At 45.7% G+C, this 25872-nt stretch overlaps 2 protein-coding genes across 3 annotated transcripts; both read left to right on the top strand.

The window, feature by feature from the left end:
- The first annotated feature begins 5926 nt into the window (after positions 1-5926).
- On the top strand, positions 5927-8164 carry LOC132832889 (heat shock 70 kDa protein-like). Its single transcript, XM_060851092.1, has one exon. It carries the CDS (start codon positions 6023-6025, stop codon positions 7955-7957), a length of 1935 nt encoding a protein of 644 aa, XP_060707075.1. The 5' UTR covers positions 5927-6022; the 3' UTR covers positions 7958-8164.
- A 4762-nt stretch (positions 8165-12926) lies between these two features.
- LOC132832693 (nuclear factor 7, brain-like) lies at positions 12927-24124 on the top strand. 2 transcript variants are annotated; one of them, XM_060850786.1, is made up of 4 exons: positions 12927-13520; positions 15221-15243; positions 15346-15455; positions 23398-24124. In XM_060850786.1, exons 1-4 carry the CDS (start codon positions 13110-13112, stop codon positions 23910-23912), a joined length of 1059 nt encoding a protein of 352 aa, XP_060706769.1. In that variant the 5' UTR covers positions 12927-13109; the 3' UTR covers positions 23913-24124. The 2 variants fall into 2 exon arrangements, with proteins under 2 accessions (XP_060706769.1, XP_060706770.1); XM_060850787.1 differs by having other exon boundaries at positions 12929-13520; positions 15346-15449.
- Positions 24125-25872: the final 1748 nt, after the last annotated feature.

Genomic DNA, 25872 nt, shown 5'->3' with positions numbered 1-25872 from the left:
TGTCTAGGGCATTATCTGTAAGGTATGATTCTAGATGAATGAATGTCGGGCTGTTGCTTGATTAGTCTGAGACAGCTCTCCCAATTTCAGCACTAGCCCCCAGATGTTAGTAAGGAGGACTTTGCATGGTTGACAGGGCTTTGTGTTTTTGTCATTCTTTTCCAGTTCCAGGGTCAATGCCAGATGGTCTGTCCAGTTTTGTTTCTTTGTCGTGATTTTCCAGTGATTGATACAATGGAGTGGCTTGCTCGCCCATTTCGGAGGGCAGTTGAGTCAACCACATTGCTGTGGCTCTGGAGTCACATGTACACCACACCAGTTAAGGATGGCAGATTTTCTTCTGTAAAGGACATTAGTGAACCAGATGGGTTTTTCTGACAATTGACAAGGGTTTAATGGCTATCAGTTGACCCTTTAATTCCCAATTTTTTTTTTTATTGAATTCAAATTCCACCATCTGCCATGGTGGGATTCAAACCCAGATCCCCAGAACATTATTCTGGATTTCTAATCCAATGACGATACCACCAGTTCGTCACCTTCCATCCCCTACTGGAAAAAGTAGGAAAACCGACATGAGGAATGTTGGATTAGCTATGATCTCATTCAATGGCAGAACCGGCATTGGGGACAATGTTCTACTCCTGTTCCTGGTTCCTATGATCTAACTACTTGTGTATTGTATCACAAAGCTGGTCTTTTTATATCTAAAAGCTGTTCCTTTTCTCTAGGAAGCAGAGGGGTCATAAAACCCTCCTGGTCAGGTGACTAATTTGGTGCAGAGATGAAAGAATGTTGAGACCTTTTTTAAATGTAAACAGATGAGACTTCAGGCCATGTTTTAGAAGTAACGAAAGGGGTGTAGTCAGCTCTCCAGCTGAGCAGTTAGTTCCAAATTAGTTAGTTCAGCTGTGTGGAAACAAGCTGCAAAACTTTCCTTCTGCCCTTCCAACTTCAACCTGCAAGCATTTGTTCCATTTTTACTGTTTTTAAGTGGGTTTGCTTATTGGGACTGTTCTGTATATTCAGAACAGCATAATTAAGTTTAGTTTGAATAGATTGAGTTCTCTAGGGTTTCTTTATGCTGTTCTTTGTTTCATTATATAATTTTGTGAATAAATTTGTTTTAAAACCTAGTAGTTAACCTTGCTAACTTAATTGGAGTGATTTTTCACTGTACACTTACTGAAACAAATTGCAAAATTGACCTGGGCTGCCTGCTAAAGAATGTTTTGAGTTGTCTGGCCTAGTCCATAACAATTGTAAATATTGGCTTTGTGTTGTCAAGTTCTGGGCACCACTCTAGGAAGGATGTGAAAGGAAGCTAAGTCTTTATAAGTGGCTAGTTTGGAAACAACTGGAGAACTGTCAAAATCTGAGTACATCACTTTAGGTAGGACGTGAAGAGCTTACAGCACATACTAAAAAGATTAATGATACTGGTACCCAGGAGAGAGATTTTTGGTAACATTGATAGATTGGAGAAGATGGAGTGGTTTACAAAATCAGGAAGGGTCTGATCTGTGTAGATAGAAACAAACTATTCCTATTTGTTGGCAGGGCCAAGTATCTGAGCACCATTTTAAAGGTGAATGGCAAAAGCATTAAATACAGCTGGAGGAAAACATTTACATGGACTAGAAATCCAAAATTTTAGACCTTTTTTCTTTAAAAAGGTGGGAGAGGCATTTCAATTCTGACTTTGATTCTAGTCATCTGCTCAATACCTTTTCAAAGGGCAGTAGTATGGGATTAGCTAAATTTCACTTGGAGTGTGCAATTAGCATCTGATGGACTGTGGGTCCTTTCCTAAACATCTATGATCCAGACTGGAGTAAATTAACACTTCTGGAAATGCTTATGTTTAATTTCAAGGTAACATGCAAACATTAGGATTTCTTATACATGATATTGCTTTTTTCAAACAAAAGCCATTGTTCAAATGAATTAATGAAGTAATAAGTAAGCCAGAGTAGGGTAAGGGATGGAGAATAAATTTTAACATTTAAGAGATGAGTACTGCTGGGGAGTGTGTTGCACAGCTTGTGGTATGTAGGGAAAGGTTAGACACTCCTGACGCTCTGGATGACTGAATCTGCAGGAAGTACCTCCAGTTTGATCTGGTTCAGTACCAGATTAAGTTTGTTGGCTGGTGAATACATTCATGGAGTTCAGTGTTACATGGATAGCATGTTTTTAGATGTGGTCAGCCTGCAGCTTACAGAACTGTACTCAAGGAAGGAATGGGTGATGACCAATCAGAGGAAGAAAGACAGGTAGGTAGTCACAAAAGCTTCAGAGTGCATCTCACGTGAGCACTGTTTTGTTGTGCTGGAAAATGTGGTTCATCTGGGCAGTGCAGCTGTAGCCTAGGGTAATGCCTCCCTGCAGTTAAGGTTAAGGACATCATGGAAATACTGCAGTACATTCTGAAGTGGGAGGGCAAGCAGTCAGATTGATTTTACATTGGGATTGAGCACTTAGCTAGAAAGAGTGATTTAGGTACTGTAAAAAGAATTTGGGGAGTGAAGTAGAAGATTTATAAAGCAGGACCTCCAGGTTTTAATCTCTGGATTATTCCTGATGCTAGTTGTTTAGTGACTATAGGAATAGTGGAAAGAATAGATGAATGCCTGGCTGGAGAGTTGAAGCACGAGGGAGGGCTTTAGATTCCTGGATCATTTCTTGGGAAGGTGGGACCTGTTCAAATTCAGAATTCCATTATGGTTCAGGTGCAATCATCATTCAGGGAGGCTTACTAGTGTCGTTGATGGGGATTTAAGTAAATTTGGGGTGGGATAAAAGTGGACATACACCAGGAATGATGCACAGACGAGTAAAGAACCACCAAGTCAGACTAGAAGGCCATGCAAATACATCAGATGGGTGCATCACAAGGCTGAGTGGCATTTTAATGTCAGGAAAGCAGATACATTGAGGGTGCTGTTTAACACGTGGGATGTGATATCATTTGCTATCTGTCATGTTTGAGGGACAGGACTAGTAGGTCAATATTCAGAATCTTTAGGTGATATCTGGTGCAGGGAGGGGGATAAAATATTAATCACAAAATTGATCAAGAAGTCAATTACTGCTGTAAACATGGATAAAACCTAAATGTTTTTAGGAGGTCCTAAATGTAGAACATAAGGGGGTGATCAGTTTTCTGGGGTATATTAGAGATCCCCCACCAGGGGGAGATAGATAGATGGATGTATGGACAAATCAGAATTATTAAAACAAATGTTAGGGGATTTCAATTTTCCCCAATATTGGGTAAATTGTGCAAGCATTTAAAGTGTCCATATGGGCTTTTTAAGCCAACACACAAAGTTCAATGAGGGACTGATGCTGGACCTAATGTGGAGACCAAAGTCATGCTTGTGGAAGATGTGGCAGTTGGGATTGCTTTGTGGATAGTGACACTAATTCAAGACTTAAGACAATTATGGATAAGGACAAAGGTGTACCAAAAATAAGTTTCTCATTTGTGGGAAGTCTGATTTTAATGAGAGGATCTGGTCAGATTGGATTGCAAGTAGCTATTTGCAAGAAAATCCACATCCGAGTCATTGAAAAGTAAGAGTGTAGGGCCAACATTTTCTGTAACGGTGAAGTGTGGAAGCAACAAATCCAGAGAATCCTGAACATTGAGGGACACGCTGAAATAGGACCAAGATTTGAAATTTGAGATTTGTGTAAAGATCTTTATCATCTTTCTATCTATTATATAATAAATCTTTATTTTGTTTAAAGAACATCTGCCTGAGTGACTAATTTATACATTAACCAACTGCAAAACTTAAATATTTGATTTGTGAACCTAAACTTCCTTCTGGGAACTGACTTGTCCATTATTACCATCAGCTGGGATTATAATATTGTATATATGTTCTATTCAGAATGACCTATCCATGTAGCGTAGGCACAAATGTCTCTGTTCAGGCTGCATTGGAAGGAAGTGACAATGGAAATTGCAAAGACTCTAGCCAAACTCTCTCTTTTTTTAAATCTGGGAGCTGCAAGAGGACTTCAGGCATTATGTTTTGTTTTTTTAAAAAAAAAGTTGTAAAGGTAAACCCCAACAATTGAGAGATCAGCCAATTTAACTCTAGCATTGGGAAAATTCTAGAAACAAATATTCTGGATAGAGGATAGATTTAGTTTTAAGAGCCACTATGGATTTCTAAAAGGAGAAATTTTGTTTTTGTTAGAGTTTATTGAAGACTTAACAGAAGAGACAATAAGGGAAGTGCTGTTGACATGGTGTTTGTAGACTTTTCAGAAAGCATTTGATTAACTGCACAACAAACTTGCAGCTGAAGGCATAAATGGAACAGTATCAATATTAATATAAATGAGCTCTTTTAAAAGGGATAATGGATATTTTTCAGTTGAAGGGTTTTTTTTGCTAGAAATTCACATTAAGTGGAATTGGGACTGTTTTTGCTTTTTGGATATCTACTAATGATGTAGGTGTAGAAATGCAGGGGATATTTTTAATATCTATAGATAACAGTTTAGAAGCATCATTAAACTGAGGAGGTCAGTGTCAAATTCCAAAACTACATAGACTGTCCAGCCCATCCACTGTCTGTGACAGGAGTGATAAATTAATCTCCTTTTTGCCTGGATGAGCATAGCTCCAACAACACCCAAAGCTTGGTAACAGCTCGGGCAAAGCATCCTGCTTCAGGGTTTCCACATCCACAAATATCCTATGGAAGTTTATAAAATTATGAGACATAGAGAGGAAGAATAGCCATGGTCTTTTCCTCAGGTTTGTGGAGTCTAAAACTAGATGCCATAGGTATAAGGTGAGAAGGGAATGATTTGAAAGGGATCTAAGGGGCAACTTTTTCATGCAGAGCTGATGCATGTACAGGATGCACTGTTGGACGGGGTGGTGGAAGCTAGTACAAATATAACATAAAGAAGGCATCTGCATGAGCATATGAATAGCAATGGGGCTAGATTAATTTAGGATATCTGGTCAGCGTAGACCACTTGGACCAAAGTGTCTACGTCCATACTTGACAGCCTCAATGACTCCATTCACTCACCACCACTGGCATTCAGTAGTAGTGTATTGCATCTACAAGTTGCACCAGAGCAATTCACTGAGGCTCTTCCAACAACACTTTCCAAATAGATGACCACTTTCTTCTCTAAGGACAAATGCAGCAAACATACCACCTGCACGTTCGCCTCCATGTCACTCATTCTGATTTTCCTGCTCCTCGGATGCTGCTTGAACTGCTGTGCTTTTCCAGCACCACTCTAATCGAGACTCTGGTTTCCAGCATCTGCAGTCATTGTTTTTTACCCTGATGTGGAAACGTACAGTCATTCCCAGTGTTGTTGGGTCAACACTCTGCTTCCCTCACCAAACAAATTATGGGTTTACATCCACCCGAAGGACATTTACAAGCAGCCTAAGTGTGTGTTTTTTCCCCTTTCCCCCAGGGTTTTCCTGCTGCACTGTCCATGAGATTTACTCCAATTCCTGGACACTCCCTGACAGCACATACCCGCTCCCCTTCCCCAGGGACCCAGCCCCGGGCTCCCTGCAGATCCCACTCCACACACACACACACACACACAGCCCCATCCTTTCCCGCTGCCGCCGGGCGGGGGGGGAGAGATCCCGCTGGAAATTTCCGCCTCTTTCCAGAACCTTCTTCCCCGGGCTCGCTCCTTCCAGAACACTCCCGGGCTCTCGGCGTCTCGCGGAACCGTCCGCGCCTCTCATTGGCCGCCGCCTCAGAACCTTCCACAACGTTCCGCCGTGACCTCACCGCCGCGCTCCCCCATTGGCCCGCGCCGCCGCCAATCACCCAGCCCAGCCTCCCCGGGAACGCCCACGTATTCTATTTAAAGGGCCGCAGCTCCCAGCGAGCGTCACAATCAGAGTGGTTGGCATTGATTGGATACTGAGTGACAGCTCGGTCACTGAGACAGACAGAAGGGAGCTCTCCACAGAAGAGGAGAAGACTCAGTTCGACCACAGACTTTGATCAACATGCCTGCAGCTCAAGGAACAGCCATTGGCATTGACCTGGGCACCACCTACTCCTGTGTTGGGGTCTTCCAACATGGCAAGGTGGAGATCATCGCCAATGACCAGGGTAACCGCACCACCCCCAGCTACGTGGCCTTCAATGACACTGAGAGGCTCATCGGAGATGCTGCCAAGAACCAGGTGGCTCTGAACCCCCAGAATACCGTCTTTGATGCCAAGAGGCTCATCGGGAGGAGGTTCGATGACCCAGTTGTCCAGACTGACATGAAGCACTGGCCCTTCCAGGTGGTGAATGATGGAGGGAAGCCCAAGGTCAAGGTTGAGTACAAGGGAGAGAATAAAGCCTTTTACCCTGAGGAAATCTCTTCCATGGTGCTGACCAAGATGAAGGAGACAGCAGAGGCCTACCTGGGACACCCTGTCACCAATGCTGTTATCACGGTGCCTGCTTACTTCAATGACTCCCAGCGCCAGGCAACCAAAGATGCTGGTGTGATCGCTGGCCTCAATGTCCTCCGTGTCATCAATGAGCCAACGGCAGCTGCCATTGCCTACGGCCTGGACAAGAAGGGCAGAGGAGAACACAACGTTCTCATCTTTGACCTGGGGGGTGGCACCTTCGATGTGTCTATTCTCTCCATCGACGATGGTATCTTTGAAGTGAAATCAACGGCTGGTGACACCCACTTGGGAGGAGAGGACTTTGATAACCGCATGGTCAATCACTTCATTGAGGAGTTCAAGCGGAAATACAAGAAGGACATCAGTCAGAACAAGAGGGCAGTCAGGAGGCTGAGGACAGCCTGTGAAAGAGCCAAGAGAACCCTGTCTTCCAGCACACAAGCCAGTATTGAGATTGACTGTCTGTTCGAAGGCATTGACTTCTACACCTCCATCACCAGGGCTCGGTTTGAGGAGCTGAATGCTGACCTGTTCAGAGGCACTCTGGAACCAGTGGAGAAAGCTCTGAGAGATGCCAAGTTGGACAAGTCACAGATCCATGACATTGTCTTGGTTGGGGGCTCCACCCGCATCCCCAAGATCCAGAAACTGCAGCAAGATTTCTTCAGTGGCAAGGAGTTGAACAAGAGCATCAATCCTGATGAGGCTGTGGCCTATGGGGCAGCTGTTCAAGCAGCTATTCTGATGGGGGACAAGTCAGAGAATGTTCAGGACCTACTTCTCCTGGATGTCGCTGCCCTGTCTCTGGGTCTCGAGACAGCAGGGGGTGTCATGACTGCACTCATCAAGCGCAACACCACCATTCCCACCAAGCAGACCCAGATCTTCAGCACCTACTCTGATAACCAGCCTGGTGTCCTTATTCAGGTGTATGAAGGGGAGCGAGCCATGACCAAGGACAACAATCTCCTGGGTAAATTTGAGTTGAGTGGCATTGCTCCTGCCCCTCGCGGTGTGCCACAGATTGAGGTCACCTTTGATATCGATGCCAATGGCATCTTGAATGTCTCTGCCATTGATAAGAGCACTGGCAAATCGAACAAGATCACCATCAGCAATGACAAGGGCAGGCTGAGTAAGGAGGAGATTGAGAGGATGGTGCAGGAGGCAGAAAAGTACAAGAATGAGGATGAAGCCCAGCGGGAAAGGATCGGAGCCAAGAACAGTCTGGAGTCCTACGCCTTCAACATGAAGAGCACAGTGGAGGATGAGAATGTGAAAACTAAGATCAGTGAGGGAGACAGGAAGAAAATTCTTGAGCAATGTAACCAGGCAATCCTGTGGCTGGAGAACAACCAGATGGCAGACAAGGAGGAGTTTGAGTACCAGCTGAAAGAACTGGAAAAGCTGTGCCGTCCCATCATTGCCAACCTGTACCAAGGAGGAGCAGCAGCGGCAGCAGCAGGGGGTTCTTGCAGAGCCCAGGCTGGACGTGCCACTTCCACAGGACCAATAGTGGAGGAGGTGGACTAAAGGACTGGAAAGTCAGAGCCTCCGCAATCCAGGCCTGAACTTTAGACTGGGACTGGGTCAGCACCAGGATCTCTCTCTTTCAGTGACAGGGAGAGGAGAGGGTTGCTGCAGAAATTACTGCCAGCTGTAACAGTGATGATGTCACTGATCTTGGAGCCTGTTGACATTTTGTAATTTTTATTACTTTTGTTGAAATAATTTTCTGAATCATGTGAAAGAAGATGAATGTGTTTGCCATCTTGTTGTATTTGTTTGATGTGAAATAGTTCTTAATGTACAGAAAAGTATTTATTTTTGTTTACATATGCTCTGATTTTAAAATAAACTATTGAAAACATTTAGTTATTGATTCCTGCATGTTTCTTTCTGACGTATATAATTTTAAATGAGTGCTATGAATGATTTTTTTTTCCACCCCAATGCATTTATGACACATTTTCACAATAGCACTGTGAGTTTTATTAATGTCACATTAAATAACATAGAACAGCACTGCGCAAGAACAGGCCCTTCGGCCCACGATATTATACTGGCCATTATCCCACGTTAAAGTAATCCCTTCTCCCTGGCCTCCATGGTCAAAATGCTTCCATTTATTCATGTGTTTATCTGAAAGCCCCTTTTAAAGGCCCCAATGGTATCTCCCTCCACCACTACTTATGGCAGTGCATTCCAGGTACTTATCACTTTCTGTGTTTAAGAAGAACCTGCCCCTCACATCTCCTTTGAACTTTCCCCTCTTATCTTAAATGCATACCCTCTACTATTAGACATTTCTACTCTGGAACCTATATTCTTTCTGTCAACCCTATCTATGCCTCTCATAGTTTTATAAGCTGCTATCATGTCTCTCCTTGGACTCTGCCGCTCCTGAGAAAACAGCCCTAGTCTGTCCAGCCTTTCCAATAGCTCACAGCCTCTCATCTAGGCAGAAGCCTGGTAAAGGGCTGAGAGAGGCGACTATTCCAGGTAGCAGATGTCTGCAAGTCAGAGCCTCCCTGTCTGAAGACATCACTGTTTTCTGCTGGGATCCACTGTCAGTGCACAGACTGATGAGCATGTGAGCAGTTCAAACTGTCCTCGGGAACCAAGGGAAATCGAGGCAAGAGTGATGCCATGATCTTAGGGAACTGGGCCGAATGATCCTTTATTCCCTTCTCCATCAGGACAGATTACCTGAAACTGCTTGGAATATGGTTTGGATGAGTTGGGTGTGCACTAAATCTTGTGAGGAACACAAGGCAGAAACTAGTCTTTTGGGATCACTGTTCCCTCTCCATTGCAGGTACAAACCTGGTCATCAGGTGTGAAGCAGTCTCTCTGATATTGTATATAGTGTAGGTCTGACCCATTCCCCGAACCTGCACCATTGCAGTCACATGAGCTATTTTCCACTTCACCTGGAAGTCTACGATGGACTGTTGTCTGCAGGGGCACCAGATATTCTTGTAACAAGAAGATGGAATACTGGGCTAATGGTCGGATACTTGGTAGTGTGGATGAGCAGAGGGATCTTGGTGTCCATGTACACAGATCTCTGAAAGTTACCACCCAGGTAAATAGTGCTGTGAAGAAGGCATATGGCGTACTGGCTTTTATTGGTAGAGGAATTGAGTTCCAGAGTCCTGAGGTCATGTTGCAGTTATATAGACTCTGGTGCAGCCACATCTGGAGTATTGTGTGTAGTTTTGGTCGCCATACTATAGGAAGGATGTGGAGGCACTGGAACGGGTGAAGAGGAGGTTTACCAGGATGTTGCTTGGTATGGTAGGAAGATCGTATTAGGAAAGGCTAAGGCACTTGGGGCTGTTTTCATTGGAGAAAAGAAGGTTTAGGGGTGACTTGATGGAGGTGTACAAGATGATTAGGGGTTTAGATAGGGTTGACCGTGAGAAACTTTTTCCACATATGGAGTCAGATATTTCGAGGGGGCATAGCTTTAAATTAAGGGGTGGTAGGTATAGGACAGATGTTAGGGGTAGATTCTTTACTCAGTGAGTCGTGAGTTCATGGAATGCCCTGCCAGTAACAGTGGTGGACTCTCCCTCTTTATGGGCATTTAAACAGGCATTGGATAGGCATATGGAGAATAGTGGGCTAGTGTAGGTCAGGCGGGCTGGGATTGGTGCAACATCGAGGGCCGAAGGGCCTGTACTGCGCTGTATTGTTCTATGTTCTATATAAAACTCGAGGATAAGTGGAGGAAGGATGTACCAACACTACCCTCATCCTGATAGCCACCTTTGTGTGTGGCTCAATCAAGCTGTGTATAGACTCTCAGTACGCAAACACCAAGTGTCACTATATACTGAGGTTCTAACTGTGCCTAGTTTCGAAAAGGATAGGCATGGCCTCACTGCCGTGGAATAGTCCAAGTAGTTGGACCGTTCCATATCATTGTCCTTCATAGAGACATTTACAAAGAGAAACACATTTCACCACAGCCCATCAGGAGGTGGTCAGCATGTAATGAGATCCTGTCGTGTGGTTCCCTGAGCAGACTGTGAAAACCATTTGGCAGAATGCCTCATCACCAGAACTTTCCAACAAGCACCAAGACATCACCCAGCTGGTGGTGAGAAGGGCACTACCTGTGAGATCCTTCATGTACACAGAGTCTCATGTCACAGAGCTGCTCAGGCTGAATCTCAACAAAAACACTGCATCTTCCTCCAGCCTTCCTTTACAAAGGAACATTCCAGAAGGAGATGTGTGACAGTCTCTACCCCCTGCAGCCACTTTGAGGGCAGCATGTGGTAGCACAGACCGACCGGGTGTACATGAAGAGTCTCACCATCTCACCTCACCACCAGCTGAGCAATGTCTTGGTGCTTGTTGGAAGGTGCTGGTGATGAGGCATTCTGACAAATGACTTTGACAGTCTACTCAGGAAACCACGTGACAGGATCCAGCCTCTCATTTTCCCTCGGGATCTCGGGGATGCTACGTGCTGACCACTTCCTGATGGATTGTGGTGGAAGGTGTTTCTCTTTGTAAATGTCCCCATGAAGGACAGTGATGGGGAACAGTCCAACTACTTGGAGCAGTGAGGCCAGGCCCATCCTTCCCAACACCGGGGACAGGTAGAACCTCAGTACATGGTGACACTTGCTGCTTGCGTACCGAGGGGTGACACACAGCTTGATGGAGCTGCACACAAAGGGGGCTATCAGGGTGAGGGTGGTGTTGGGTACATCCACCCTTCCCCCCCCCCCACCTTCTTCAGCGTTTTGTACACGGTGTCCCTGTGGACACAGTCCAGATGAAGTGGATGTTGGGTCAGGTAACTGCAAAGTGCAGGTTTTGGAACGGGTCAGATCTGTGCCACGTACAACAACAGAAGGAGTACCTCACACCTGAAAACAGGGTTTTACCCACAATGCAAAGGGAGCAGAGCTCCCAAAAGCCCAGTTTCTGCCTCACTTTGGCAATACGCACCACCCAAGGATTTGCACACACCTCGGCCCCTCTGAACCATATTCCCAGCACCTTCAGGTAATCTGTCCTGACGGAGAAGGGGATAAAGGATCAGTCAGCCCAGTTCCCTAAGAACATGGCCTCGCTCTTGCCTTGATTTCCCTTGGCTCCTGAGGTCAGTTTGATGGGTCACAGAGGCTCATGAGTCTGTGCCCTGACAGTGGATCTCAGCAGAAAATGGTGACCTCATCCATGTGCAGGGAGGCTCTGATCTGCAGGCACCCGCTGCCTGGAATAGTCACACCGCACCCCCCCCCCCACTCCTCAGGGTCACATCCTTCCTGATGGACTCAGCAAAGGGCTCTATCCAACACACAAACAAGGCAAGAGAGAGGGAGCAGCCCTACCTGACTCCGGATCTGATCGGGATGCTTTCTGATTCCCACCCATTGAGACTGCGGGATAATGATGTTGGTGTAGTGCAGTCAGATCCAATTGCAGATCCCCTCCCCAAAGCCCGTTATAGAGAGCAGGTCCCATATGTAGGTGTGTGATATCCAGCCAAAGGCCTTTCCCTGGTCCAGGCTGATGAGGCAGGCATCCACCCCCCTGTCCCGGATGTAGGTGATTGTATCCCTGAGGAGTGCAGGCTCTCAGAGATCATCCTGCCTGGTGTAGCATGGGTTTGCAGGATGGATCACCAATCCCAGAGCAGACCTGACCCATCAGATTAGATTACTGACAGTGTGGAAACAAGTCCACACCGACCCTCTGAAGAGCAACCCACCCAGACCCATTCCCCGCCATTTACCCCTTCACCTAACACTACGGGCATTTCAGCATGGCCAATTCACCTAGGACTGTGGGAGGAACCCGGAGCAAACCCACACAGACAGCCGCCCGAGGTGGGAATTGAACCCGGGTCTCTGGCGCTGTGAGGCAGCAGTGCTAACCACTGTGTCTCCGTGCCGGTCTGGATGGGATTATTTAGCACTCAGGCCTGCCCTTTCCTGAGGCATGTCTCTAGTAGTGTCACCACATGGTTTTACCAGTCTTTATACCTATACCCAGCACATTCACTGCCCGCTGTATTCAGTGGGAAGCAGCAGTGAGCCCAGAGAAATGGTGGAAACGGCATCAACAGGATTCCCACTGGTCTCCCGCCCAAGCTGCAGCCAATTCTGGGCCCACCCTTTCGGAAGGATGTCAAGGCTGAAGGGATGGTGCAAGGGGAGATTGCCCAGAATGGGACCAGGGATGAGGCTCTTCAGTTCTGTGCAGTGACCCCCAAAGTGAGGATTGAGAGGATCCTGGTGGATTGTAAGGGAGAGGTGAGGAGACGCTGGGCAATATGTTTCAGCTTGTGTTTCCCATAAAGTCAGACACAACTTGGCCATCCGTACCTGGGACTGCTTTGGGACTGAAGGATATGAAGGAGAGCAGCAGGCTGCCAGTCACTCCCAGGACAAAATCCGCACCCCCCTTCCCATCCTCTCTCCAGCCACCTCCCCCACTCCCAACCGACCTTCCCTCTCACCTCCCGGCTTCAGGGATTCCCTGTCACTGCTCTAACGCTGTTTATTCCTGGTTCTGCTCTGGGGGCTGTCTCCACCTCTCAGAGTGGGCGAGATAGAGAGAATTTCTCAAGTATTTGCAATGACCGCCCTGAGGGACGGACTCAGCTGAACATTGGAACTGAAAGTAATTTGAATCAGGAAGTGCTGTGTGTGTGAATATGGATTCCAGACTGCAGGGAGAGGGCTGGACCGAGGAGGTAATCTGTCCCATTTGTCTGGATTTCTTCACTGATCCGGTTATACTGGATTGTGAACACAACTTCTGCCGCTCCTGTATCACCCGGAGTTGGGGAGATAGAGAGAGAAACTCCTGCCCGGAATGTAGACAGGAGATTCCGGACAGAAACCTCAGAGGAAACCGGGCCTTAGCGAATCTGGCCGAGAAAGCTCGAAGATTAAGTCTGAATCCAGAAGAGAAGGAAAGTAAACATCACTGTGAGGAACATCAGGAAGAACTGAAGCTGTTTTGTGAAACTGACAAGAAATTGATGTGTGTGATTTGTAGAGATTCCCCGGAACACAAATCTCACAACTTCCTGCCGATTAAAGACGCTGTTGGAATCTACAAGGTAAAAGGAGATTTCACCCACTGATTATTTCATCACATTTTCATGGCTTTCACTTTCTGGCTTTCTCTCCCAATCCCAGGATCAGGTGAAATCTTCCTTGGATTTTCTGACAGGGAAGAAATGGGCTGCTCTAGAAATGCAGCAGCAGCAGAAACAGATTTCCCAAATTCGGGTAAAATCTCCCTGAGCTCAGCTCCAGCATTTGATTGGGTCATTTGTTGTCCTTTTGCAGAAACAGATTGTGTTAACATTTCTCCTGATAGGAAGGATCCAGCCGTGTGCAGACCAACATCAAATCCGAGTTTGTCAAAATGCACCAGATGCTGACTGAGAGAGAGCAGAGTTTACTCCGAGATATCCGGGAACAAGAGGAAAACATTCTCAAAACAATGGAGCAAAACCTTCGTGAAATTGAAGAGAATTTAAATTCTCTTCAGCAGTAACTCTCCAAGTTAGAAAAACAGTTGGAACAAAAGGGCAGAGTGATATTTCTGAAGATGAGGGATTATATTTCAGTTCAGTTCAGTGAAAGTGTGACTGAACTAACCCAACATGATGCAGAGACCCATCCTCCTTCATTCCCCCTGTCACTATCTCCCTCTGCTCCCTTCTCCATCATGGGATTCTCTACTTTCCTGTTCAGTATATTTATCTCAGTCACACTGTGTGACAGTGGATTGCACATTCTCAGCACTTCCTTGATAAATACCTTTTTCCTCAACTCCCCATTTTTTATTATCTGTAACTGGATGATGTTCACTGGTTCATATTTTCAAATTCCTAAGAAGGATATTGATGAGGCCTCTTCTGGAATACTGTGTCCAGTTCTGGTCAGCAAGTGTTTGGAAAGATATTATGAAGCTGGAGAGGGTTCAGGGGAGAGCAACTTGGATGTTGCTGAGTTTGGAAGGTTTGAGTGAGAAAGGAAGGTTGGATAGGCTGGGACATTTTCCACAGGACCCTGGAGATTGACAGGCACCTAGATAGAGGTTTATAAATGAGTGAAAGGCATTGATAGAGTTAATGGAAGTTGTCTTTTCCCTAGAATGGGGGAATTTGAAATCTGGTGGCTGCATATTTAAGGTGAGAGGAGAGAATTTTCAAAAAGACATGAGAGGCAAACGTTTTACACAAAGGATGTGGAATGAACTTCCTGAGGAAGGAGCAGATGTGGGTCCACTGACAATGTTTCAAAGACGTGTGTTTAGGTTCCTGAATGGAACTCGATGGGCTGAATGGCCTTACCTCCACTCCTATGTCTTATGATTAAGAAAGGTTTGGAGGGATAAGGGCCTGGAGCAGGCAGGTGGGATTAGTTTAGTTTGGGATAATGGTCAGTGTGGACTGGTTGGAATGAAGGGTCTGTTTCTGCGCTATATGACTCTGTGACTTAAAGTGGAAACATCTTCATTGAATCCATCAGTTCGTCCCCTTTCTTAGTTTAAACATCTTAGTCAGACCTTTTCTCCAGTAAAATATATTCATGTTTCCTTCAATCCTTTGCAGGAGTTGAGAAGTTTTTTTTTATACCTGCTCCAGGTCTTTGAGGTCCTTTGTGTCACCTCCTCTTTCTATTCCATGTCTGCAACAATCAGAACTGGCAATTCTCAGCAGCCTGTAACAATGTGGGTGTAATTGCTGCTTTCTGGATGTAGACAGTCAGTCTCTGTCAACTCAGATTGGTGTTTTGTTTATTTCAGGAGGAAGTATCTTGGAAGAGAAGGTAGGACATGCACTTTACTGAAACTCAGTGCAAGTTGATGGATTTACTCAGATTATGGTGTTTATGGTGAATTTATAATCAATCAATGTGTAATATTTACAGGATGAATGGCATAGCTCACAAGCTGTCAATTACTGATGGGATACTGTCCACTGAAAAATTCAAGAACCTTTTCCCATTTGCTGTGTGGAATACAATTAAACCAGGTAAAGGTCAGATACGTTTCTTTGTCCTGATTTATATTTTATAATTTGAATTGGTGTATGTGTAAATATCAAAGATGGTATAATGAAGCACTTAGCTATGAAGAAAGCTGGTTCACAGTGGCTCTGACTGTCCCTGACATTGACACAGCATTTACCTTGGTGTAGCATAAAGGAGCCCTCGCTAAACTGGAGTCAATATGAATCAGGGGAAACTTTCTACTGGTTAGAGTCAAACTGAGCACAAAGGAACGTGGTGGTGATTGTTTAAGCTCAATGATCTCAGCTCCAGGACATTTCTGTAGGAGCTTGTCAGAGTAGTACCTTTAGTCGGAAGGGGGTCATAGAGTCATAGAGATGTACAGCACAGAAACAGACCCTTCGGTCCGACCCGTCCAATCCAACCAGATATCCCAACCCAATCTAGTCCCACCTGCCAGCACCTTGTCCATATCCCTCGAAACCCTTCCTATTCATATACCCATCCAAATGCCTCTTAAACATTGCAATTGTACCAGCCTCCATCACTTCCTCTGGCAGCTCATTCCACACACCCTCTGTGTGAAAAAGTAGCCCTGTGGGTCTCTTTTATATCTTTCCCCTCTCACCCTAAACCTATACCCTCTAGATCTGGACTCCCCGATCCCAGGGAAAAGACTTTGTCTATTGACCCTATCCATGCCCCTCATAATTTTGTAAACCTCTATAAGGTCACCCCTCAGCCTCCGACGTTCCAGGGAAAACAGCCCCAGCCTGTTCAGCCTCTCCCTATAGCTCAAATCCTCCAACCCTGGCAACATCCTTGTAAATCTTTTCTGAACCCTTTCAGGTTTCACAACATCTTTCCGACAGGAAGGAGACCAGAATTGCACACAATATTCCAACAGAGGCCTAACCAATGTCCTGTACAGCCACAACATGACCTCCCAACCCCTGTACTCAATACCCTGACCAATAAAGGAAAACATACCAAACACCTTCTTCACTCTCCTATCTACCTGTGACTCCACTTTCAAGGAGCTATGAACCTGCACTCCAAGGTCTCTATGTTCAGCAACACTCCCCAGGACCTTACCATTAAGTGTATAAGTCCTGCTAAGATTTGCTTTCCCAAAATGCAGCACTTCGCATTTATCTGAATTAAATTCCAAGTGCCACTTTTCAGACCATCTGGTCAAGATCCTGTTGTAATCTGAGGTATCTCTCTTTGCTGTCCACTACACCTCCAATTTTGGTGTCATCTGCAAACTTACTAACTGTACCTCTTATGCTCACATCCAAATCATTTATGTAAATGACAAAAAGTAGAGGACCCAGCACCAATCCTCGTGGCACTCCACTGGTCACAGGCCTCTAGTCTGAAAACCCTCCACCACCACCCTCTGTCTTCTACCTTTGAGCCAGTTCTGTATCCAAATAGTTAGTTCTCTCTGTATTCTGTGAGATCTAACCTTGCTAATCAGTCTCCAATTGGGAACCCTGTCGAACGCCTTACTGAAGTCCATATAGATCACATCTACTGCTCTGCCCTCATCAATCCTAATTGGTACTTCCTCAAAAAGCTCAATCAAATTTGTGAGACATGATTTTCCATGCACAAAGCCATATTGACTATCCCGAATCAGTTGTTGCCTTTCCAAATACATGTATATCCTATCCCTCAGGATTCCCTCCAACAACTTGCCCACCACTGATGTCAGGCTCACCGGTCTATAGTTCCCTGGCTGGTCCTTATCACCCTTCTTAAACAGTGGCACCACATTAGCCAGCCTCCAGTCTTCCGGCACCTCACCTGTAACTATCGATGATACAAACATCTCAGCAAGAGGCCCAGCAATCACTTCTCTAGCTTCCCACAGAGTTCTCGGGTACATCAGATGAAGTCCGGGGATTTATCCACCTTTATGCATTCCAAGACACCCAGCACTTCCTCCTCTGTAATCTGGACATTTTGCAAGATGTCACCATCTATTTCCCTACAGTCTATACCTTCCATATCCTTTTCCACAGTAAATACTGATGCAAAATACTCGTTTAGTATCTTCCCCCATTTTCTGCGGCTCCACACAAAGGCTGCCTTGCTGATCTTTGAGGGGCCCTAATCTCTCCCTAGTTACCCTTTTGTCCTTAATGTATTTGTAAAAAACCCTTTGGATTCTCCTTAATTCTATTTGCCAAAGCTATCTCATGTCCTATTTTTGTCCTCCTGATTTCCCTCATAAGTATATTCCTACTGCCTTTATACTCTTCTAAGGATTCACTCGATCTATCCTGTCTATACCTTACATACGCTTCCTTCTTTTTCTTAACCAAACCCTCAATTTCTTTAGTCATCCAGCATTCCCTATACCTACCAGCCTTTCCTTTCACCCTGACAGGAATATACTTTCTTTGGATTCTCGTTATCCCATTTCTGAAGGCTTCCCATTTTTCAGCCGTCCCTTTACCTGCGAACATCTGCCCCCAGTCAGCTTTCAAAAGTTCTTGCCTAATACCATCAAAATTGGCCTTTCTCCAATTTAGAACTTCACCTTTTCGATCTAGTCTATCCTTTTCCATCTCTATTTTAAATCTAATAGAATTACGGTCGCTGGCCCCAAAGTGCTCCCCCACTGACACCTCAGTCACCTGCCCTGCCTTATTTCCCAAGAGTAGGTCAAGTTTTGCACCTTCTCTAGTAGGTACATCCACACACTGAATCAGAAAATTGTCTTCTGCACACTTAACAAACTCCTCTCCATTTAAACCTTTAACACTCTGGCTGTCCCAGTTGATGTTTGGAAAGTTAAAATCCCCTTCCATAACCACTATTTTATTCTTACAGATACCTGAGATCTCCTTACAAGTTTGTTTCTCAATTTCCCTCTGACTATTAGGGGGATCTAAAATACAATCCCAATAAGGTGATCATCCTTTTCTTATATCTCAGTTCCACCCAAATAACTTCCCTGGATGTATTTCCGGGAGTATCCTCCCTCAGCACAGCTGTAATGCTATCCCATATCAAAAATGCCACTCCCCCTCCTCTCTTGCCCCCCTTTCTGTTCTTCCTGTAGCATTGTATCCTGGAACATTAAGCTGCCAGTCCTGCCCATCCCTGAGCCAAGTTTGTGTAATTGCTATGATATCCCAGTCCCATGTTCCTAACCATGCCCTGAGTTCATCTGCCTTCCCTGTTAGGCCCCTTGCATTGAAATAAATGCAGTTTAATTTATTAGTCCTACCTTGTCCCTGCTTGCCCTGACTGTTTGACTCACTTCTGTTCTCAATTGTACCCGTCTCAGATTGATCTCTTAGCTCACTATCTCCCTGGGGCCCACCCCCCATTTAACTAGTTTAAATCCTCCCGAGCAGCTCGAGCAAATCTCCCAGTATATTAGTCCCCTTCCAATTTAGGTGCAATCTGTCCTTCTTGTACAGGTCACTTCTACCCCAAAAGAGATTCCAATGATCCAAAAATGTGAATCCTTCTCCCATACACCAGCTCCTCAGCCATGCATTCATCTGCTCTATCCTCCTATTCCTGCCCTCACTAGCTCGTAGCACTGGGAGTAATCCAGATATTACTACTCTCAAGGACCTCCTTTTGAAATTCCTGCCTAACTCTCTGTAATCTCCCTTCAGAATCTCAACATTTTCCCTTCCTATGTCGTTGGTTCCAGTGTGGACAATGACCTCTTGCTGGCCCCTCTCCCCCATGAGAACATGATCGGGATACTCACTGATATTTGCACAATATTCAAGCACCATTTACAACTGCTCAGATACTGAAACATTGTGTGTCCAGTTACAGCAACTATCACCATCCTGGAGGTTACCATTGACCAGAAACTGAACTCACCAGCCATAGGCACTTTATAGCTACAAGAGGCTATTTCCTGATTCTGAATTATAATTTCCTCAGCCCCACTCTCTCAGGAATCAAAAACAGAAAGTGGTGGAGAGACTGAGCCGAGTTCCTATCTTGGGTCCAGTGTCCCTTGCTCAGAACTGACAGCAGCTGGGAAAGGGTGGTATTTTCTCTGACGGTGGGGATAGGTTGTGGCTCATGGAAAGGGGAACAAGTGAGTCAAATTGATGGAAATGGTACAGAGAGAGAGAGAGAGAGAGAGAGAGAGAGAGAGAGAGAGAGAAAGGAGAAACAGACAACGGGATTCCTGAAGCTAAGCTGAGAGGGAGATAAATGCTGAATGGATGCTAAAGGGAAATGTGAACCATTGAAAGTGGATTGGCTTTGCTGGGAACAACTGTTATAGAACATAGAACTTAGAAAAGTACAGCACGGAACAGGCCCTTGGGCCACGATGTTGTGCTGAGGTTTAATCCTAATGTAAAATATAATAACTTAACCTATGCACCCCTCAACTCCCTGCTCTCCATGTGCCTGTCCAGCAGTCGCTTAAATATCCCCAATGACTCTGCTTCCACCACCATCGCTGGCAACACACTCCATACATTCACAACTCTCTGTGTAAATAACCTACCTCTGGCGTCTCCTCTCTCCCTTTCTCCTCGTATCTTAAAACTATGAACCATCGTACCTGTCAATCCTGCCCTAGAGGAAAGTCTCTGGCTATTGACTCTATCTATTCCTCTCACTATCTTGTATACCTCGATCAGTTCTCCTCTCTTCCTCCTTCTCTCTAGAGAGAAAGGTCTGAGCTTATTCAGCCTTTCTTCATAAGGCAAGCCCTCCAGTCCAGGCAGCATCCTGGTAAACCTTCTTTGCAACATCTCCAAAGCCCCTGTATCTTTCCTATAGTAGGGCGACCAGAACTGGACACAATATTCCGAGTGTGGTCTCACTAAGGACTTGTAGAGCTGCAGCAAAACCTTGTGGCTCTTAAACTCGATCACCCTGTTAATGAAAGCCAAAACACCATATGCTTTCTTAACAACCCTATTCACTTGGGTGGGAACTTTGAGGGATCTATGCACTTGCACACCCAGATCCCTCCGTTCCCCCACACTGCAAGAATCCTGTCTTTAATCCTATATTCAGCATTCAAGTTCGACCTTCCAAAATGCATCAATTTGCATTTATCCAGGTTGAACTCCATCTGCCATTTCTCAGCCCAGCTCTATACCCTGTCTGTGTCGTGCTGCAGCCTGCAGTAGCCCTCTGTACTATCGACGACACCCCCAACCTTTGTGTCATCTGCAAATTTACTAACCCACCCCTCCACTTCCTCATCCAAGTCATTTATAAAAACTACAAAGAGCAGAGGCCTAAGAACAGAGCCCTACAGGACCCCATTCAACACTGTCTTTCAGGCAGAATACATCTACAACCACTCTCTGCCTTCTGTCAGCCAGCCAATTCTGAATCCAGATAGCCAAATCTCCCTGTATCCCATACTTCCTGACTTTATGAATGAGCCTACCATGGGGAACTTTATCAAATGCCTTGCTGAAGTCCAAATACACTACATCCACTGCTCAACCTTCGTTGACCTGACTTATCACCTAGTCATAGAGATGTACAGCATGGAAACTGACCCTTCGGTCCAACACGTCCATGACAAACAGATATCCCAACCCAATCTAATCCCACCTGCCAGCACCCGGCCCATATCCCTCCAAATCCTTCCTATTCATATTCAAATGCTTCTTAAATGTTGCAATTGTACCAGCCTCCAACACTTCTCTGGCAGCTCATTCCATACACCTACCACCCTCTGTGTGAAAAAGTTGCCCCTTAGGTCTCTTTTGTGTCTTTCCCCTCTCACAGTCAACCTATGCCCTCTACTTCTGGGCTCCCTGACCCCAGGGAAAAGACTTTGTCTATTTATTCTATCCATGACCCTCATAATTTTATAAATCTCTATAAGGTCAGCCCTCAGCCTCCAACGCTCCAGGGAAAACAGCCCCAGCCTGTTCAGCCTCCTCAAAGAACTCAATAGGATTTGTGAGGCATGACCTGCCCCTCACAAAGCCACACTGACTGCCTTTAATCACACGATACTTGACCAAATAGTCATCAATCCCATTCCTCAGAATTCTTTCCAAAACTTTACTGACCACAGACGTAAGACTGACTGGTCTGTAGTTGCCAGGGATTTCCCTATTACCGTTCTTGAAAAGTGGAACAACATTCGCCTCCTTCCAATCCTCCGGTACGACTCCCATGGAGAGTCAGGAGGCAAATATCTTCACCAGCAGCTCAGCAACCTCCTTTCTCGCTTCCTAGAGACTTATCCAACTTAATGTTTTCCAAAATTTTCAGCACATCAACTTCATTAATCTTGATATGGCCTGTTATGGAGCAGACCAAACCCCCTCCAAATATATTAAGAAGACCCACATGTTTCCTTATTTTAAAGGTAAAGATAAGGCATTGTGTCTGGGATGCAATTCGATTGGTCAACCTACCAGGCTTGGAACAAAACACACTCTATTCAGACATTATAATTAAAATGCAGGCAAAAAGAAACGAAAGAGAACAATTGTCTTTACTGTAACTCTGTAATGGTTAACAAAATCAAATATATATTAACCATGACTAATTAACTGTTCCACTATTAACCATGACTACTTAATTGTTCCACTATTAACTACTACCAATTAACTGTTCCAATACAGTTACATCTTATAAACACACCCTAAGTAAAGGCAAATTCAGGAAGACAGATTGTCTAGCAGCAGGAAGGTAACCCCAGCATTTTCGCTGTAACAGAGAGAGAAATAAGAGCTTCCACATCCGGCTTCAATATCCCAGGAACTGCTGAAAGCTAAAACTGAAAATCTTGGTTCTGCGGCAGTTTAACTCCACCCATTCAGGCTGCTTCTATTGTTCTAACGATAAGAAAAAGATTCAAGGCCTCACAAGTTGTTTACTTTATTGATTTCAGCAGCCTGCTCAGAACCTATGTCTTAAACTTTCTTCGTAGAAATAAAACAGGACAAAATACGCCTCTTATAGCCATGGTATCATCACAACAACCAAAACAGAACAGGACCTAGGGATGTGGGGGTGGAGAACAAACATGGAGAAAGGTATTCACACTCTGAAATTGTTAAACTCACTGTTGAGCCCTGAGGGCTATAAGGTACTGAGGGGGTAGATGGGGGTAGAAGGGCTGGAATAACATAAAAGCAGTGAAGTTAGAAATGTTTGGAGATGTGAATTTGAATAAGTTATTTTCTAATTTTTTACATTTGCAGCTCTCAATATCTCCATTTATTTGCAGCCTCAAACTGCACTTCACCAAATGATGCTGACCCACACACCCATACACACCTCACCCACACTCACATCCACACAGACACACACAGAGACAGGCATAAATATACACACACACACACACACACACACACACACACACACTCACTTACCACGCATCCACCTCCTTCCACTTGCATACAAACACACATCTCCTGTCCACACACATACATCCGCACCCCCTCACACACACCTATGCAAAAACACACCTCACTCACACAGACACCCTTCCATACACACATTCCCCCCACCTCATACACACACATTTCCAGTCCCCCACACATCTACCCCACAGACACACATATCATCCACGAACCACACACTCACACATTCACCCCTAAACATGCACCGCATTCCCCCCACCCCATGCTCACACACTCACCCCTAAACATGCACCCCACACACACATTCACCCCTAAACATACACCGCATTCCCCCCACCCCACACTCACACATTCACCCCTAAACATGCACCGCATTCCCCCCACCCCACACTCACATTCACCCCTAAACATACACCACATTCCCCCCACCCCACACTCACACATTCACCCCTAAACATACACCGCAATCCCCCCACCCCACACTCACCCCTAAACATACACTGCATTCCCCCCACTCCACACACACATTCACCTTTGCGCCAACACACACATTACCCCAAACACACACACACACAAACACACACACAAACTCTCTTGCCTCTAAATCACTTTTTTTTTCTCCCAGTCTCTGTGATCCTGGATGTGGAAACAGCACATCCTGAGCTCGAGGTGTCTGAGGATCTGAAGTGTTTGAGATGGACCTGGACCCGGATGTATCTCCCTGACACCGGAAAGAGGTTTAAACACCGGGCCTGTGCCCTGGGATCAGAGGGATTCACATCGGGGGGACATTACTGGGAGGTGGAGGTGGAGGGGAATCAGGGCTGGAGTCTGGGAGTAGCCTCAGAGTCTGTGGAGAGGAAGAGAGGTATCAGTCTGATCCCAGAGAATGGATTCTGGACCATGGAATGGGTTGGGGATCGGTTTTATATAAACTCTCCTCTTCGATCCCCTCTCTGTGTTGGTCAGATCCCCAGGAAGGTGGGAATATATCTCAGTTATGAATCTGGGACAGTTTCATTTTACAACGCGGACGCCATGTCCCTTCTCCACACCTACACTGGCAATAGATTCACTGAGAAACTTTATCCTTTCTTTGAGACATGGGATGAAAATCAGTTTCTGAGAATCTGCTTTTAAAGGGACAGGGCCTCAGGACTCCCTGAGTAAACCTGACACTGGGGTTAGGGTCAGAGGTCAGGGATTGGGATCAGAAACCCCCATTGACAACAGGATGTTACAAAATGTGTTGTTGAATTTCAAGATTGTACTTCCTAAAATTACAACTAAAGTGTAAATAAATCACATCCAAATATAAATGTCAGATGCTGAAAATGAAAAAGTACATTAAATTATTTGTCTCTCCTTCCTTCATTTATTCCCTCCTTCAGTCAAACCTCCACAGTACCCCCTCCATCTCTTCATCTGTTTCCCAGTCTGGAGCTGGGATTTCTCTGTGTTTCCATTTCTCCCTCTGCACTGGGCTCATGAAATCCTGAGGGGGATATCTACACACTGAATGGTGATAAAGCTGCACTTTCACAGCATGCTTTATTGAACTCCTTGTATTATTAGGGAGGGGAGAACAAAATCCACTCTGTCACAGGAATTCCAGCATTCAAAGTATTTAACTCCAACTCTCTCTCCACAGCTGTTGCCAGACTTGCTGAAGATTTGCAGCATTTTCTGATTTTATTTCAAATTTTTAGCATTTCCCCAGGATTTGATTGTGTGACACTGCCATCTGGTGGATGTGATTGTCACTGAATGGCATTGGGCCGCAGTACTGTCTCTCGACCGTGTCTTTAAAAATACTCCAAGGATCATCGATCAGTTTGCAAATTCTCTGAAAGTAAACGTCTTCACCTCATGCTCCCGCGAGGAGGTTGAGCGATTCATCAACTTCACCAACACATTCCACCCTGACCTTAAATTTATCAGGACCATCTCTGACACCTCTCTCCCCTTCCTGGACCTCTCCATCTCCATTAATGACGACCGACTTGACACTGACATTTTTTACAAATCCACCAACTCCCACAGCTACCTGGATTACACCTCTTCCCATCCTACCTCCTGCAAAAATGCCATCCCGTATTCCCAATTCCTCCGCCTCTGCCGTATCTGCTCCCAGGAGGACCAGTTCCACCACAGAACACACCAGATGGCCTCTTCTTTAGAGACCGCAATTTCCCTTCCCACATGGTTAAAGATGCCCTCCAACGCATCTCGTCCACATCCCGCACCTCCACCCTCAGACCCCACCTCTCCAACCGTAACAAGGACAGAACGTCCCTGGTGCTCACCTTCCACCCTACAAACCTTTGCATAAACCAATTCATCCACCGACATTTCCGCCACCTCCAAATATACCCCATCACCCGGGTTATTTTTCCCTCCCCACCCCTTTCTGCCTTCCGCAGAGACCGTTCCCTCTGTGACTACCTGGTCAGGTCCACGTCCCCCTACAACCCACCCTCCCATCCTGGCACCTTCCCCTGTCACCATAGGAACTGTAAAACCTGTGCCCACACCTCCATCCAAGGCTCTAAAGGAGCCTTCCACATCAAAGTTTTACCTGCACATCCACCAATATCATTTATTGTATCCGTTGCTCCCAATGTAGTCTTCTCGACATTGGGGAGACTGGGCACCTCCGAGCAGAACGCTTTAGGGAACATCTCCGGGACACCTGCACCAATCAACCACACCACCCTATGGCCCAACATTTCAACTTCCCCTCCCACTCTGCCGAGGACATGGAGGTCCTGGGCCTCCTTCACCGCTGCTCCCTCACCACCAGACGCCTGGAGGAAGAATGCCTCATCTTCCGCCTCGGAACACTTCAACCCCAGGGCATCAATGTGGACTTCAACAGTTTCCTAATTTCCCATTCCCCCACCTCACTCTAGTTCAAAACTTCCAGCTCAGCACTGTCCCCATGACTTGTCCGGACTTGTCCTACCTGCCTATCTCCTTTTCCACCTATCCACTCCACCCTCTCCTCCCTGACCTATCACTTTCAACCCCTCCCCCACTCACCCATTGTACTCTATGCTACTTTCTCCCCACCCCCACCCTCCCCTCGCTTATATCTCCA

This window comes from Hemiscyllium ocellatum, chromosome 35, assembly GCF_020745735.1.
Source record: "Hemiscyllium ocellatum isolate sHemOce1 chromosome 35, sHemOce1.pat.X.cur, whole genome shotgun sequence".
NCBI lineage: Eukaryota > Metazoa > Chordata > Chondrichthyes > Orectolobiformes > Hemiscylliidae > Hemiscyllium > Hemiscyllium ocellatum.
This window is presented reverse-complemented; position numbering and strand designations above follow the sequence as displayed.

Coding starts and splice junctions, on each gene's coding strand:
- LOC132832889 (XM_060851092.1), top strand. CDS start 6,023: ATGCCTGCAGCTCAAGGAACAGCCATTGGCATTGACCTGGGCACCACC.
- LOC132832693 (XM_060850786.1), top strand. CDS start 13,110: ATGGATTCCAGACTGCAGGGAGAGGGCTGGACCGAGGAGGTAATCTGT. Junction 13,521..15,220: donor ACGCTGTTGGAATCTACAAG/GTAAAAGGAGAT, acceptor TGTTTATTTCAG/GAGGAAGTATCTTGGAAGAG. Junction 15,244..15,345: donor GAAGTATCTTGGAAGAGAAG/GTAGGACATGCA, acceptor TAATATTTACAG/GATGAATGGCATAGCTCACA.